Source organism: Acipenser ruthenus, chromosome 14 (genome assembly GCF_902713425.1).
Source record: "Acipenser ruthenus chromosome 14, fAciRut3.2 maternal haplotype, whole genome shotgun sequence".
In the NCBI taxonomy this organism is placed as follows: domain Eukaryota; kingdom Metazoa; phylum Chordata; class Actinopteri; order Acipenseriformes; family Acipenseridae; genus Acipenser; species Acipenser ruthenus.
Window position 1 is genome coordinate 968,868 of NC_081202.1, and position 18,633 is coordinate 987,500.

Here is an 18,633-nt window from a genome sequence, read left to right on the forward strand (position 1 = left end):
GCTGATTCCAGGAAGCCACACCGCTGCAGTGGGATTCAGGCTCTGGTTATCTGGGGAAAAGCACCAACATGATCTGAGTGCAGTGAAAAGCGGTCCTGAGTTGCACTACAGACTCCGCTCAGCCCCTCCCCACGCCTGCAAACACTAACGACACAGCCTGGCCTCATGATCACGTCCAGGGTCTACTCGCTGCTGACAGTGCCAACACAGATCGGATTATTTGTCATTGACAATGCGTTTACATATCGTATTATTTGTAATTGACAATGCGTTTACAGATCGGATTATTTGTAATTGACAATGCGTTTACAGATCGGATTATTTGTCATTGACAATGCGTTTACAGATCGGATTATTTGTAATTGACAATGCGTTTACAGATCGGATTATTTGTAATTGACAATGCGTTTACAGATCGGATTATTTGTAATTGACAATGCGTTTACAGATCGGATTATTTGTAATTGACAATGCGTTTACAGATCGGATTATTTGTAACTGACAATGCGTTTACAGATCGGATTATTTGTAATTGACAATGCGTTTACAGATCGGATTATTTGTAATTGACAATGCGTTTACAGATCGTATTATTTGTAATTGACAATGCGTTTACAGATCGTATTATTTGTAATTGACAATGCGTTTACAGATCGGATTATTTGTAATTGACAATGCCGACACAGATCGTATTATTTGTCATTGACAATGCGTTTACAGATCGTATTATTTGTAATTGACAATGCGTTTACAGATCGTATTATTTGTAATTGACAATGCGTTTACAGATCGTATTATTTGTAATTGACAATGCGTTTACAGATCGTATTATTTGTAATTGACAATGCGTTTACAGATCGTATTATTTGTAATTGACAATGCGTTTACAGATCGTATTATTTGTAATTGACAATGCGTTTACAGATCGGATTATTTGTAATTGACAATGCGTTTACAGATCGTATTATTTGTCATTGACAATGCGTTTACAGATCGTATTATTTGTAACTGACAATGCGTTTACAGATCGGATTATTTGTAATTGACAATGCGTTTACAGATCGTATTATTTGTAATTGACAATGCGTTTACAGATCGTATTATTTGTAATTGACAATGCGTTTACAGATCGTATTATTTGTAATTGACAATGCGTTTACAGATCGTATTATTTGTAATTGACAATGCATTTACAGATCGGATTATTTGTAATTGACAATGCGTTTACAGATCGGATTATTTGTCATTGACAATGCGTTTACAGATCGGATTATTTGTAATTGACAATGCGTTTACAGATCGGATTATTTGTAATTGACAATGCGTTTACAGATCGGATTATTTGTCATTGACAATGCGTTTACAGATCGGATTATTTGTAATTGACAATGCGTTTACAGATCGGATTATTTGTAATTGACAATGCGTTTACAGATCGTATTATTTGTCATTGACAATGCGTTTACAGATCGTATTATTTGTAATTGACAATGCGTTTACAGATCGTATTATTTGTCATTGACAATGCGTTTACAGATCGGATTATTTGTAATTGACAATGCGTTTACAGATCGGATTATTTGTAATTGACAATGCGTTTACAGATCGGATTTGTAACATGATATCTGAAGGGCAATACTCTTGTAAGACACGAATTTTTTTTTTTTTGCTTTAGTCTGTACTACTGACATAATTGTGCGCAGCATTAATACTACAGCCCGAGTAACATTAAATAAGCCATCAATATCAATGAGACTCATGAAATGAACTGCAAGCCCAATACGTCTTGGAGCCCAAGCGTGTGTGCAACAAGATCCGACCCCCCACGGACTGCACGCCCACAGCATTACACTGCTGAGACACTGACCCTTTCAACATCTGCCGCGGCACTACATGCTATTAATAGCGGAGACACTTTCATTTTCACTGCGGAGGATTCAAAGTCAAAAGAAATCATTGGAAGCAGTTAACCGACCTACCTGCGCACCGACACAATGAACACGGGCTGAATGTAACGCTGCAGCTACAGCAACAGCAGCTATGACGTCACATTCTAGCCATGTATACAGAGAGAGGCTGACGCCGATTCTGATTTCTAACTATTATTATTATTATTATTATTATTATTATTATTATTATTATTATTATTTATTTCTTAGCAGACGCCCTTATCCAGGGCGACTTACAATTGTTACAAGATTTAACTACAGCGCGCTGCACAGATGACTTTACATGCTAAAATCCCTAAACCTGGCGTCTAGCAAACACATGCAACGCCGTGACTGCCAGTGCAGAGACGATGACATCCATATTGCAATCATCTTAAAAACAGTGAATACTGCAGCATGACTGACGCCTCTGCCACGTGCTTTGTGTTGCAGAACGCGTTTTTAATAGTTTGTTTGGTGTCCCGCGCGACACGTCTTGTAAATCGCATTGATTATGTGTTGCTGATTGATTGAAGACCCAGCGCCCAACAAAACAGGAAACCGCACAAAATAACTGAAGCATCTCCGCAGCTGCATTAAACCGTTTCCTGTTGTTCTGCGGCACCTTCAATCACCTCTTCCGCTCCATTGTATCATGATGACTGTGAAGATAATGCACAGCGACGCCTAGTGTACAGAGGTGGCATTACAGTGCCGAGAGAGCTTTATCTGCACAGCCTGATGTGATAACTAAAGTGTAGTTAAGCATTCAAACCACGGGCAGACTGGAGTCACCTGGACTTGAGAGCACACTGCCCCCTAGTGCCCATATCTAGCCACGCAAGGCTGAATAAAGACTGATGGTTGCTGCCTGTCATGTTTTGAAGCACTGTGCGGATCTATTGCAGTGGTACGTTATCTCATGAGTGAGGCTGCACTGCAGGGATTAGATTATCTTCTGTCAACAGAGGAGGGAAAAGAACACATCGATAAAGACAACTAAAATAACTGTAAAGCATGAGATGAAGCCTGCTTGACACACCGTTGTTGTGTTTGCTACATACACTAATTATGAGAATGAGTGAGAAAGGAAAGGGGCTGTGATAAGCACATCGTGAGTGTTAAGTGTTCTGTTTGTGTCTAACTGTCGTTATAGAAGGCTAACCTCCGGGAGCTGTAGCTAAACCTCCAGCAATCAAACCCGGACTCCACTTCACCCTTGTGCACGAATAACCCTGTAAATCACCACGTTCACTGAGAGCACTCACTGTGCACTTGGGACCGTGGTGTGTTTGTGTGGGTCTTGTTTAGTGTATTATTATTTCAGGACTGAACCCCGTGGTTTATCTGAGTGATACACATCGTTGTGTAAAGCCAGGTATTATTATTTGTCAGCAAATAAAGAGCTGCTTTTTCACCGTGAACTGTGTTGTGTCTCTCATTCCTGAGCATCCCCGCTGCACCTGTGCACTACAAACCACTTTGCTACAGACCCTCTTTATGTTTAATAGCAGTTCATGGCACTTCCTTGGTAGTGTGTTGGGGTCTCTTTTTATAACAGAATGATTTTTTGGGGCCACACAAGATAACATCCATTAAGAGACGTCCTAAACACAATGTAACGACTTGCTATAAAATGCCACTCTCTCTGTGCATCACTCCACAGCAACGCCACTCTCTCTGTGCATCACTCCACAGCAACGCTACTCTCCCTGTGCATCACTCCACAGCAACGCCACTCTCTCTGTGCATCACTCCACAGCAACGCCACTCCCCCTGTGCATCACTCCACAGCAACGCCACTCTCTCTGTGCATCACTCCACAGCAACGCCACTCCCCCTGTGCACCACTCCACAGCAACGCCACTCTCCCTGTGCATCACTCCACAGCAACGCCACTCTCTCTGTGCACCACTCCACAGCAACGCCACTCTCCCTGTGCATCACTCCACAGCAACGCCACTCTCTCTGTGCACCACTCCACAGCAACGCCACTCTCCCTGTGCACCACTCCACAGCAACGCCACTCCCCCTGTGCATCACTCCACAGCAACGCCACTCTCCCTGTGCATCACTCCACAGCAACGCCACTCTCTCTGTGCACCACTCCACAGCAACGCCACTCTCCCTGTGCATCACTCCACAGCAACGCCACTCTCTCTGTGCACCACTCCACAGCAACGCCACTCCCCCTGTGCATCACTCCACAGCAACGCCACTCTCTCTGTGCATCACTCCACAGCAACGCCACTCCCCCTGTGCACCACTCCACAGCAACGCCACTCTCCCTGTGCATCACTCCACAGCAACGCCACTCTCTCTGTGCACCACTCCACAGCAACGCCACTCTCCCTGTGCATCACTCCACAGCAACGCCACTCTCCCTGTGCATCACTCCACAGCAACGCCACTCTCTCTGTGCATCACTCCACAGCAACGCCACTCTCTCTGTGCATCACTCCACAGCAACGCTACTCTCCCTGTGCATCACTCCACAGCAACGCCACTCTCTCTGTGCATCACTCCACAGCAACGCCACTCCCCCTGTGCATCACTCCACAGCAACGCCACTCTCTCTGTGCATCACTCCACAGCAACGCCACTCCCCCTGTGCACCACTCCACAGCAACGCCACTCTCCCTGTGCATCACTCCACAGCAACGCCACTCTCTCTGTGCACCACTCCACAGCAACGCCACTCTCCCTGTGCATCACTCCACAGCAACGCCACTCTCTCTGTGCACCACTCCACAGCAACGCCACTCTCCCTGTGCACCACTCCACAGCAACGCCACTCCCCCTGTGCATCACTCCACAGCAACGCCACTCTCCCTGTGCATCACTCCACAGCAACGCCACTCTCCCTGTGCATCACTCCACAGCAACGCCACTCTCTCTGTGCACCACTCCACAGCAACGCCACTCCCCCTGTGCATCACTCCACAGCAACGCCACTCTCTCTGTGCATCACTCCACAGCAACGCCACTCCCCCTGTGCACCACTCCACAGCAACGCCACTCTCCCTGTGCATCACTCCACAGCAACGCCACTCTCTCTGTGCACCACTCCACAGCAACGCCACTCTCCCTGTGCATCACTCCACAGCAACGCCACTCTCTCTGTGCACCACTCCACAGCAACGCCACTCTCTCTGTGCATCACTCCACAGCAACACCACTCTCCCTGTGCATCACTCCACAGCAACGCCACTCTCCCTGTGCATCACTCCACAGCAACGCCACTCTCTCTGTGCACCACTCCACAGCAACGCCACTTTCCCTGTGCATCACTCCACAGCAACGCCACTCTCTCTGTGCATCACTCCACAGCAACGCCACTCCCCCTGTGCACCACTCCACAGCAACGCCACTCTCCCTGTGCACCACTCCACAGCAACGCCACTCTCCCTGTGCATCACTCCACAGCAACGCCACTCTCTCTGTGCATCACTCCACAGCAACGCCACTCCCCCTGTGCATCACTCCACAGCAACGCCACTCTCCCTGTGCACCACTCCACAGCAACGCCACTCTCCCTGTGCACCACTCCACAGCAACGCCACTCTCCCTGTGCATCACTCCACAGCAACGCCACTCTCTCTGTGCATCACTCCACAGCAACGCCACTCTCCCTGTGCACCACTCCACAGCAACGCCACTCTCCCTGTGCATCACTCCACAGCAATGCCACTCTCTCTGTGCATCACTCCACAGCAACGCCACTCTCTCTGTGCATCACTCCACAGCAATGCCACTCTCCCTGTGCATCACTCCACAGCAACGCCACTCTCCCTGTGCACAACTCCACAGCAACGCCACTCTCCCTGTGCACCACTCCACAGCAACGCCACTCTCCCTGTGCACCACTCCACAGCAACGCCACTCTCCCTGTGCACAACTCCACAGCAACGCCACTCTCCCTGTGCACCACTCCACAGCAACGCCACTCTCTCTGTGCACCACTCCACAGCAACGCCACTCTCCCTGTGCACCACTCCACAGCAACGCCACTCCCCCTGTGCATCACTCCACAGCAACGCCACTCTCCCTGTGCATCACTCCACAGCAACGCCACTCTCCCTGTGCATCACTCCACAGCAACGCCACTCTCTCTGTGCACCACTCCACAGCAACGCCACTCCCCCTGTGCATCACTCCACAGCAACGCCACTCTCTCTGTGCATCACTCCACAGCAACGCCACTCCCCCTGTGCACCACTCCACAGCAACGCCACTCTCCCTGTGCATCACTCCACAGCAACGCCACTCTCTCTGTGCACCACTCCACAGCAACGCCACTCTCCCTGTGCATCACTCCACAGCAACGCCACTCTCTCTGTGCACCACTCCACAGCAACGCCACTCTCTCTGTGCATCACTCCACAGCAACACCACTCTCCCTGTGCATCACTCCACAGCAACGCCACTCTCCCTGTGCATCACTCCACAGCAACGCCACTCTCTCTGTGCACCACTCCACAGCAACGCCACTTTCCCTGTGCATCACTCCACAGCAACGCCACTCTCTCTGTGCATCACTCCACAGCAACGCCACTCCCCCTGTGCACCACTCCACAGCAACGCCACTCTCCCTGTGCACCACTCCACAGCAACGCCACTCTCCCTGTGCATCACTCCACAGCAACGCCACTCTCTCTGTGCATCACTCCACAGCAACGCCACTCCCCCTGTGCATCACTCCACAGCAACGCCACTCTCCCTGTGCACCACTCCACAGCAACGCCACTCTCCCTGTGCACCACTCCACAGCAACGCCACTCTCCCTGTGCATCACTCCACAGCAACGCCACTCTCTCTGTGCATCACTCCACAGCAACGCCACTCTCCCTGTGCACCACTCCACAGCAACGCCACTCTCCCTGTGCATCACTCCACAGCAATGCCACTCTCTCTGTGCATCACTCCACAGCAACGCCACTCTCTCTGTGCATCACTCCACAGCAATGCCACTCTCCCTGTGCATCACTCCACAGCAACGCCACTCTCCCTGTGCACAACTCCACAGCAACGCCACTCTCCCTGTGCACCACTCCACAGCAACGCCACTCTCCCTGTGCACCACTCCACAGCAACGCCACTCTCCCTGTGCACAACTCCACAGCAACGCCACTCTCCCTGTGCACCACTCCACAGCAACGCCACTCTCCCTGTGCACCACTCCACAGCAACGCCACTCTCCCTGTGCACCACTCCACAGCAACGCCACTCTCCCTGTGCACCACTCCACTCTGTGTGGTGTGTACAGTTTGATGGGTATTGTGCTTCTGTGATTGTGCTCTGCCCCCGTGGCCTGACAGTGGCACTGCCAGCTCTGCGTGGTGTGTACAGTTTGATGGGTATTGTGCTTCTGTGATTGTGCTCTGCCCCCCTGTGGCCTGACAGTGGCACTGCCAGCTCTGCGTGGTGTGTACAGTTCGGGGGTATTTGACGTGCGTTTGGAAAGCATTAACTCAGTCCCAGAATAGCAAGTCGTTTATACAGTGAAAACTTTTATTAAGTAGAAGGGCTTTGTGGAAAATGATGATTTTTCATTTTAGTTTTAAACTTTAATGGGATATTTACACTGGAATATACAAATGACCACAAAGTCAATAGAATGAACACCTTTGTTTTTTACAGAGTGCTTAAACGTGACGTGGAAGTGACATCCCCCCCAGTGCAATGACTCCTAACACGCACCTCAGCCTCTGTTTACAATGCAGTATCAATGCACAGTGTGCTCTGGAAACACTGGAGTAGAACACACACACACACACACACACATGCACGCACACACACACACACAACACACACACGCACACACACACACCACACACGCTCCCACACGCACTCGCACACACGCACACACACTCACACACACAACACACACACACACACGTACACGCACACACCACACACGCACACACCACACCCCGAACACACACACACTCACACACACAACACACACACACACACACACACACACACACACACACTCACACACACATACACACACCCCAAACACACACACTCACACACACAACACACACACGCACACACACACACCCCCCCAACACACACACACTCACACACACAACACACACACACACACACGTACACGCACACCCACCCACACACCCACACACGCACACACACACACAGGTACTTACTGCTAGCCTCAGAAATCTGTACAGAAGATGTAATACTGAACAGAATGGAGTATGATGTTGGTATTTACTGTACCCGGAATATCTTACTATTTTGACAAATTTTGGTAAAATGTTACATTTAAATTACCGTTTTCAACCCTTTTTATCATAAAATAATGACACATTTATCACAATATAACTGTTTCTGTCCGTCGATCCCTCCTACAAGCACACTGGAGGCGGGACACAGCGCCTTGTTCCATTCTGCTGGTTTGATCAGCCTGTACTGGGATGAGCCACACGGTGTTGTAGAGCATTGTACAGCACTGTGGAATGAACCTGCATTGTATAACCCACCCGTCTTTGCTCTGAGGTGCTGCTGCAGTGCAGGGAGTTCCTCACTGCTGTATAGCGCTCTGCATATCCCAGCTGTGGTTTATCCCAGCACGGCACAGACGGGTCGATGCAGCGTTCGCTCAAGCGGAAAGTTTGACCCCTTTTGTTTCTAAAGAAAAGAAAAATGCAATAACTGTTGGAAGTTACAAAACGATTGAGAAATGTCTTTGGTGCCCATCAGGAGCCCTTCTTGCACGAGCAATCTCTGAAACAGTCACAGGTTATTCTTTTGATTCCTTTTAGGAAACAGAAAGGCCCGCCTCCGCACGGCCGCGCTGGCGAGGCATCCTCAGACATGGCAGTCACAGCACACAACAAACAGAGAAACCAATGGCAACCACAAGCATACTGCTTAGAATCAGACTCTTGAAGAACAGAATGCTGCCATCTAGGGGGGCCACACAGTACTGCACGTCTCGGTGGATGTGGGAGTTTGTCTTGATTTGACTCTCTCCTTTACAGATCCTTCCAGGCTGTGACACACTTCCGTATTGAAGAGATGGGAGGTGGGCGGGATCGCTGGGGTTTGTTTAAATGAGAATGATCCTGGTTAACAGAGAGAGCAGCCTGTGATCACTGCAGAGGCTGAGTGCTGGGGCTCACCTGCTGTTCCAGAACTTCATTAAACGTCAGCATGGCTTCCATTGATTCTCATTAGCGATTGTGTGCAGAATGTCCCTGCTGCGCTGCCTCAGTATTGCACCTTCGCTTTGGTTGGCTCCCTGTTTGTCAGGCCTGGGTTTTCCTGTATAGGGGCCCTTCACTGATTCACTGTTTTCAATATATATATACACACATATGGTTTTTCATTTGGTGTGCTAAATAAAGAGGATGCACTGTATAAGGGTTAGTAAATGGAAGGGTTGTAATACATCTTCCTTGAATTGCTGTGCTTGTTCGGTACATTCTTAACAATCAACAGCTTTGTATCTGGAACTGTTTTCAGATTGCCCCATGCTTCATGTTTGATATCACACAGTCACATGACTCAGAGGAGGCACAGCTATTGGACAGGGAGTTCAAAGGCTGGGTCTCGGGGTCACATGATTACGGGGATCCATGCTAAAAGGAAGGTTTGAGGAAATCACTGTAACTGAAATACCATGAACACAATCAATAGATGTCTTTACAATACTTCAAGAGCCAGAACTCAGTACTGCACTGGGGATCTGAGAGCCAGCGCATTCAATACAGTACAGTATAGAGAACTCAGTACTGTGGATCTGAGAGCCAGCACATTCAATACAGTACAGTATAGAGAACTCAGTACTGTGGATCTGAGAGCCAGCACATTCAATACAGTACAGTATAGAGAACTCAGTACTGTGGATCTGAGAGAGACAGATAATTCAATACTGTACAGTATAGAGATCGCTGTACTGTACTGTGGATCTGAGAGCCAGCACATTCAAAATTGTACAGTATAGAGAACTCAGTACTGTGGATCTGAGAGCCAGCGCATTCAATACAGTACAGTATAGAGAACTCAGTACTGTGGATCTGAGAGCCAACGCATTCAATACAGTACAGTATAGAGAACTCAGGACTGTGGATCTGAGAGCCAGCACATTCAATACAGTACAGTATAGAGAACTCAGTACTGTGGATCAGAGAGCCAGCACATTCAATACAGTACAGTATAGAGAACTCAGTACTGTGGATCTGAGAGAGCCAGATAATTCAATACTTTACAGTATAGAGATCGCTGTACTGTACTGGGGATCTGAGAGCCAGCTAATTAAACATTGAGAAGTAAATGCAGGGTAGGTGAATGTTATCTTGTTTTTTTTTTTACATATATCAAAGTCTGTAATGTGCATGATACCACAATGACGTAATGGTCGTTGTTTTTGTGTTGTTTTAGTTTTTTTCATATTGATCTAACGCTACGCTATACAAAGTCAGCTCTAAGTATTTGCTGTCTCCCGCATTGTGGAAGCCTGCCGTCTCAATGATGGGTGGGCTGCTGCCAGTCACCTGCAGGGGGCGCTGTTGTTAAAGCCTGGGAGAGCGGCGGCTCTCTCACGCTCTCTCACGCTCTCTCACGCTCTCTCAGCTCTCCAGAGCCGCGGCCTGCCTCCCACCCTCTGGGTGATGGGTAAAAAAGCTTCATGATCACCATCTACTGAGCGGCAACAAGACCTGCAAGAAAACAAATTCACAGCAGAGTTTCAGTTAAACTGCAGAGCGATGAAAATATCAATGCCTCTCCCAGACCTGCAAGAAAACAAATTCACAGCAGAGTTTCAGTTAAACTGCAGAGCGATGAAAATATCAATGCCTCTCCCAGACGTGCTTCCACAAGCCAGAAATGAACACTCAGGCAGGGCAGGGGCGCCCAATTCAATGAAAGCATTCCAAACCTGGCTGGGACACAGGGCTGCAGTGAGAGGGACACACACAACACCAGGATGGAATGGAAGAAGCTGGTTTGAGGGCTGGGCATGCAGCTTACAGCAGAGCATGCAGTGAGAACAGTGCAACACGCGCAGGACTGCATCGCCCGCATTCCCACCGCTCGCTCTCTCCTGCACCAGCACAGCCTCCCGTTCCAGCTCAGGACTTATCGATAAGATATACACAGCTCCCGTCCCGTCACGTGATGGTTTTGTCCCGGCGGATCTCATGTTTTGTACAATAATCTTTCAATAAAGGGCTGCGTTATTTAGAAGTTGAAATGTGTGCTAATTAAAGCACGCGCTGTTTTTGTTTATTTAGGCTTTTTTCTAATTCTCTGAATGAAATTGTCCTGTAATAAAAGCATGTATATTGTTTCTATAAAGACACCTTGAGACACCTTGGTGTGAAAGGCGCTATATAATACATGAACGTTCTTCTTCTTTGTGTCGCACACTCACAGGAATCGCATCCTGATTAAGCGTGCTGGCTAGTGCATCACTCATACCTTACTGAAGAACGGCATCCACTCACACAGCAGCCCTGGTAGTCCTCTAACTAGCCACTGAATAATGAAGATCCGAGCTGGAACAAGGTCCTGGGACGAGGGTGTGAGCTCCCTGATTAATACAGACCAGCAGGGTATCTGTACAGATCTCCAGAAGCAGGCTCTGTTCATTACTGAACCAGCACTGCAGCAAAGGGCTTTCCACTGCGAGAGGAGCACCACGGCTGTACACTGCTGTTATGCTGTCTGTATTTTTGAAAGCTACTTCAGTAAAATGGCTGTGTATGAGATGCTGTTATCTCGAGGGCTATTATCCTATGAAATCCTCACAGCGCAGGCAGATTGTATCATCAGTATCTTCTAGATAATTATACACTACCTCCGCTCTCACCACTACACCACACTGCCTCCCTCCCAGCCCCTCCGCTCTCACCACTACACCACACTGCCTCCCTCCCAGCCCCTCCGCTCTCTCCACTACACCACACTGCCTCCCTCCCAGCCCCTCCGCTCTCTCCACTACACCACACTGCCTCCCTCCCAGCCCCTCCGCTCTCTCCACTACACCACACTGCCTCCCTCCCAGCCCCTCCGCTCTCTCCACTACACCACACTGCCTCCCTCCCAGCCCCTCCGCTCTCACCACTACACCACACTGCCTCCCTCCCAGCCCCTCCGCTCTCACCACTACACCACACTGCCTCCCTCCCAGCCCCTCCGCTCTCACCACTACACCACACTGCCTCCCTCCCAGCCCCTCCGCTCTCACCACTACACCACACTGCCTCCCTCCCAGCCCCTCCGCTCTCTCCACTACACCACACTGCCTCCCTCCCAGCCCCTCCGCTCTCTCCACTACACCACACTGCCTCCCTCCCAGCCCCTCCGCTCTCTCCACTACACCACACTGCCTCCCTCCCAGCCCCTCCGCTCTCACCACTACACCACACTACCTCCCTCCCAGCCCCTCCGCTCTCTCCACTACACCACACTGCCTCCCTTCCAGCCCCTCCGCTCTCTCCACTACACCACACTGCCTCCCTCCCAGCCCCTCCGCTCTCACCACTACACCACACTGCCTCCCTCCCAGCCCCTCCGCTCTCTCCACTACACCACACTGCCTCCCTCCCAGCCCCTCCGCTCTCACCACTACACCACACTGCCTCCCTCCCAGCCCCTCCGCTCTCTCCACTACACCACACTGCCTCCCTCCCAGCCCCTCCGCTCTCTCCACTACACCACACTGCCTCCCTCCCAGCCCCTCCGCTCTCACCACTACACCACACTGCCTCCCTCCCAGCCCCTCCGCTCTCACCGCTACACCACACTGCCTCCCTCCCAGCCCCTCCGCTCTCACCACTACACCACACTGCCTCTCTCCCAGCCCCTCCGCTCTCTCCACTACACCACACTGCCTCCCTCCCAGCCCCTCCGCTCTCTCCACTACACCACACTGCCGCCCTCCCAGCCCCTCCGCTCTCTCCACTACACCACACTGCCTCCCTCCCAGCCCCTCCGCTCTCTCCACTACATCACACTGCCTCCCTCCCAGCCCCTCCGCTCTCTCCACTACACCACACTGCCTCCCTCCCAGCCCCTCCGCTCTCACCACTACACCACACTGCCTCCCTCCCAGCCCCTCCGCTCTCACCACTACACCACACTGTCTCCCTCCCAGCCCCTCCGCTCTCACCACTACACCACACTGCCTCCCTCCCAGCCCCTCCGCTCTCACCACTACACCACACTGCCTCCCTCCCAGCCCCTCCGCTCTCTCCACTAGATCACAAAGCTCCACTGAATTGAACTGAACTGAGAGAGAGAGAAAGAGAGAGAGAGAGAGAGAGAGAGAGAGAGAGAGAGAGAGAGAGAGAGAGAGAATCAGGGCTGATCTGGAATCCTGGCACCAGCGCCTCACAGCGCCCCCTTGTGCACGGGCTGTGCAATGTCAGCATGTTTAAGCGCTAGCTCATCCTGCTTCATACCTTGCTTTCTGTTAAGCATTTCCATTATCTGTGGAGACAAAGAAAAAGAAATCAAACACAAATGATTCCTCACTCCGACACCTTGTACATTCCTCTCATTCTACCCATCATTGTGTTCTAGGCTGCGTGTCAGAGAGCTGCAGTGATGGAGCCCCATCACTGTGTTCTGGGCTGCGTGTCAGAGAGCTGCAGTGATGGAGCCCATCATTGTGTTCTGGGCTGCGTGTCAGAGAGCTGCAGTGATGGAGCCCCATCATTGTGTTCTGGGCTGCGTGTCAGAGAGCTGCAGTGATGGAGCCCATCATTGTGTTCTGGGCTGCGTGTCAGAGAGCTGCAGTGAGGGAGCTGTACCACCAGGGGCAGCGGGCGTTCAGAAGCGTTCATTGTTTGTTATTGTCTAATGTTGGTATTTTCATGTATACTTCACACTGGGAGGCTTTGTTTTGCTCCAGTGCATTTTAAATTACCACAATGTGTAACATCGGGTTCAGGTTCAGGTTCGGGAGGGGTCCAGGTTCAGGTTCAGGTTCAGGTTCGGGAGGGGTTCAGGTTCAGGTTCGGGAGGGGTTCGGGTTCAGGTTCAGGTTCAGGATGGGTTTGGGTTCAGGTTCAGGTTCGGGTTCGGGTTCAGGTTCAGGTTCAGGATGGGTTTGGGTTCAGGTTCAGGTTCGGGTTCGGGTTCAGGTTCAGGTTCAGGTTCAGGTTCAGGTTCGGGAGGGGTTTGGGTTCAGGTTCAGGTTCAGGTTCGGGAGGGGTTTGGGTTTGGGTTCAGGTTCAGGTTCAGGTTCAGGTTCGGGAGGGGTTTGGGTTCAGGTTCAGGTTCGGGTTCAGGTTCGGGAGGGGTTCGGGTTCAGGTTCAGGTTCGGGTTTGGGTTCTGGTTCAGGTTCGGGTTCAGGTTCAGATTCGGGTTCGGGTTCAGGTTCAGGATGGGTTTGGGTTCAGGTTCAGGTTAAGGAGGGGTTCAGGTTAGGGTTCAGATTCGGGTTTGGGTTTAGGTTTAGGTTCGGGTTCAGATTCGGGTTCAGGTTCAGGATGGGTTTGGGTTTGGGTTCGGGTTCGGGTTCGGGTTCAGGTTCAGGATGGGTTTGGGTTCGGGTTCGGGTTCAGGTTCAGGATGGGTTCGGGTTTGGATTTGGGTTCAGGAGGGGTTTGGGTTTGGGTTCAGGTTCAGGTTCATGTTCAGGTTCAGGTTCAGGATGGGTTTGGGTTCGGGTTCAGGTTCAGGTTCAGGTTCAAGATGGGTTCGGGTTTGGGTTCGGGTTCAGGTTCAGGTTCAGGATGGGTTTGGGTTCGGGTTCAGGTTCAGGTTCAGGTTCAAGATGGGTTCGGGTTTGGGTTCGGGTTCAGGTTCAGGTTCAGGATGGGTTTGGGTTTGGGTTTGGGTTCGGGTTCAGGTTCAGGAGGGGTTTGGGTTTGGGTTCAGGTTCAGGTTCAGGTTCAGGATGGGTTTGGGTTCGGGTTCAGGTTCAGGTTCAGGTTCAGGTTCAGGATGGGTTTGGGTTTGGGTTCGGGTTCGGGTTCAGGTTCAGGATGGGTTTGGGTTTGGGTTCGGGTTCAGGTTCAGGAGGGGTTTGGGTTTGGGTTCAGGTTCAGGTTCATGTTCAGGTTCAGGTTCAGGATGGGTTTGGGTTCGGGTTCAGGTTCAGGTTCAGGTTCAAGATGGGTTCGGGTTTGGGTTCGGGTTCGGGGGCGATGCTGTCTGCTGTAGAAACAGCTCAATATCCGCACAATGGTTTTATTTCACTGAAGCTCTTCAGCATGGGATGTGAAGTAATTCAATTATTCCTGATTTTTTCATGCAGCACGCATCTCCTTATCAGAGCCAGGCACTCGTCTGCTCAAGCACTTTGAGAATGAAATCTGAAAGCACAGGCAGCAGGCTGACTGACACACTCTCTCACACACACACTGACACACGCACACTGTCACACACACACACTGACACACACACACACACACAGACACACACACTCACACTCTCACACACACACTGACACACGCACACTGTCACACACACACACTGACACACACACACACACACAGACACACACACTCTCACACACACACTGACACACGCACACTGTCACACACACACACTGACACACACACACACTGACACACACACACACAGAGAGACACACACACTCACACACACTGACACACACACACTCTCACACTCACACACACACACACACACACACACACACACACACTGTGATAAAGGTGGTTGAGGGAAGGTATATTGGTCTGAGAAGCTTATGTAGCCTGTACCCTTTTTAACAGCCTTGCAAAGGAAAATGTAGTTCGGAGGTGATAGGTAACCCAAACTACATTTCCCAGAAGGCTCTGGTTTGGTTTAAAACCGGTAAATGGATTAGCTGTCCGGTAATTTAATTTAAGAAACTGGAAGAAGTTTAGTTACACACGCACACACTCACACACACTCATACAGACACACACAGACACAGACACAGACACACAGACACACACACACACACACACATGCACACACATGAATGCACGCACACACACACGCACTCACACAGACACACACACACACAGACACAGACACACAGACACACACACACACACACGCACACATATGAATGCACGCACACACACAGACACACAGACACACAGACACACGCACACACTCACACGCACGTACAGACACACACACAGACACACACACGCACGCATGCACATACAAAGACACACACACACTCACTCTCACACACACAGACACAGACACACAGACACACAGACACACACACACAGACAGACACACAGACACACACACAGACGCACGCATGCACATACAAAGACACACACACACTCACTCGCACACATACAGACACACACACAGACACACACACTCATATAGACACTCACTCACACGCACACACACACACAATCGTTTCGTCACGCTGATTATTAAACGCCTGGAATTAACAAACACTTTGTTGTATTTGAATCCATTTGCCATGTCCCTTTGCTGAGCTGTTTCCTCCCCATGAGCGGGACCTGAGGGGCTGAGGGGTTAGACCCGCACAGACGGGACAGGCTTTACTGCTCAGGAGCGGGACCGGACTGCGGGGCTGAGGGGTTAGACCCGCACAGACGGGACAGGCTTTACTGCTCAGGAGCGGGACCGGACTGCGGGGCTGAGGGGTTAGACCCGCACGGACGGGACAGGCTTTACTGCTCAGGAGCGGGACCAGACTGCGGGGCTGAGGGGTTAGACCCGCACAGACGGGACAGGCTTTACTGCTCAGGAGCGGGACCGGACTGCGGGGCTGAGGGGTTAGACCCGCACAGACGGGACAGGCTTTACTGCTCAGGAGCGGGACCGGACTGCGGGGCTGAGGGGTTAGACCCGCACAGACGGGACAGGCTCTGGAACGAGAACAGAATTGAACGTGAACAAGTCCTCTGAAATATTGAACGTACTGCAGTTTAATGTGAGTGGCTTTGCAGAGGACCTGCAGCCGTGCAGTTTGAAACATGCACACGCTGGATAAGAGAGGATCCAGAGATGAAACAGCGGCTCACAATGCAGCTGGAGAAACTGAATAATTATCATCTTAATTACCATCAGCCCGCGGTCTTTTTAAATTGGTAAGCAGCCATAAACCAGCTTTTTTCACATCATCAGCAAGAATAACTTCATTCTTTCCCAGTGGCAGCAGTCACTTTAATGAGTGATAATATCCCATCTGCTTCTCTCCCAGGTCCCATATTCCAGTAACCTTTTCACTTTCTTGTCTACGGACTGATTTTCCTGACAGGGTTTGATCAGGGTTCAAATGCATGAAGCCTCAGGTAACAACCAGGCTTGTTTCAGCAGGGCACACTGGGTCTGGTAGCTGCAAGGTCAGTAAGCAAGTCTGACCTTGAGAGAACGCTCTGTTCTGCATTTGCTTACACTGTGCCTGTAGGGCGCTTAACAGACCTGACACGAATATATATTTTGTCTCCGAACAAATAATTCTTTGAACTGTATTTAAATATTGGGCAAACTTTTCAAATTGTATACAAATATCACTTTAAAAGTGAAGTAAATCTGCTTGGAACCCTATAATCAGGACTGGTGAATTGTGTCTGAATCGAGGCTGTCTGATAACGCTGGGGTGAAATGAACTGAATCCGGGGGGCAGCCTCGTCCTCAGAATGCGTGGCGTCAGTCTCAGTGTTGCAAAGGCCTGTCCCTGTCTGCACCGTGCTCTCTCACACCTCTCCAGACAGCTCCTCTCTGTGACCTGTCCCTGTCTGCACCCTGCTCTCTCACACTCTCCAGACAGCTCCTCTCTGTGACCGGTCCCTGTCTGCACCCTGCTCTCTCTCACTCTCCAGACAGCTCCTCTCTGAGACCTGTCCCTGTCTGCACCCTGCTCTCTCTCACACCTCTCCAGACAGCTCCTCTCTGTGACCTGTCCCTGTCTGCACGTGCTCTCTCACACTCTCCAGACAGCTCCTCTCTGTGACCGGTCCCTGTCTGCACCCTGCTCTCTCACACCTCTCCAGACAGCTCCTCTCTGTGACCTGTCCCTGTCTGCACCCTGCTCTCTCTCACACTCTCCAGACAGCTCCTCTCTGTGACCGGTCCCTGTCTGCACCGTGCTCTCTCACACCTCTCCAGACAGCTCCTCTCTGTGACCTGTCCCTGTCTGCACCGTGCTCTCTCACACTCTCCAGACAGCTCCTCTCTGTGACCTGTCCCTGTCTGCACCGTGCTCTCTCACACTCTCCAGACAGTTCCTCTCTGTGACTGGTCCCTGTCTGCACTGTGCTCTCTCTCTCTCACACTCTCCAGACAGCTCCTCTCTGTGACCTGTCCCTGTCTGCACCCTGCTCTCCACATTGAAGTGAATTGGACCCGGTGCTGGTACCCACCCTTGGTGTCGGCCAGCAGCTCGTCTGCCAGCAGGCTGTTCTGCCGGTTCCCCAGGACGAAGGCGAGGAAGGAGAGGATGAGCGCGTCCAGGATCCCCATGATAGCCAGGATGTAGGCCCAGCGCATGGAGCACGCCCCCAGGGTGTACTTGTCTGTGCGCTCGCCACACATGCGCCTCACCTCGTCAGAGTCCCAGCCATCAGGGAAGATCAGACAGCCCAGCACCAGACAGGCCGCTGTGAGGAGGGAGAGGGGGGAGGGTGTGAGAGGGAGAGAGGAGAGGGAGAGAGAGGGGGAAGGAGAGGGAGAGGGGAGAGAGAGGGGGAGAGAGAGAGGAGGGAGACAGGGGAGAGAGAGGGGGAGAGACAGAGAAGG

General features: G+C 51.1%; 1 protein-coding gene across 4 annotated transcripts in view; it reads right to left on the reverse strand.

The window, feature by feature from the left end:
- Positions 1 to 7,424: 7,424 nt before the first annotated feature.
- LOC117420157 (LHFPL tetraspan subfamily member 3 protein) overlaps positions 7,425 to 18,633 on the reverse strand; it is a 44,276-nt gene continuing 33,067 nt past the window's right edge. The window contains exons 2-4 of one of the 4 annotated variants that reach the window (XR_009307214.1): positions 18,258 to 18,494; positions 10,451 to 10,615; positions 7,425 to 9,535 (exon numbers count right to left, since the gene is read on the reverse strand). Coding sequence is in view for 3 of the 4 variants with exons in the window: in XM_034033735.3 (XP_033889626.1) it covers positions 10,596 to 10,615; positions 18,258 to 18,494 (257 nt within the window). In the remaining variant the exon portion in view is untranslated. Of the gene's footprint in view, positions 10,616 to 13,046; positions 13,392 to 18,257; positions 18,495 to 18,633 lie in introns of those variants that run through there. The other 3 variants (XM_034033736.3, XM_034033735.3, XM_058985489.1) reach the window with 3 other exon arrangements.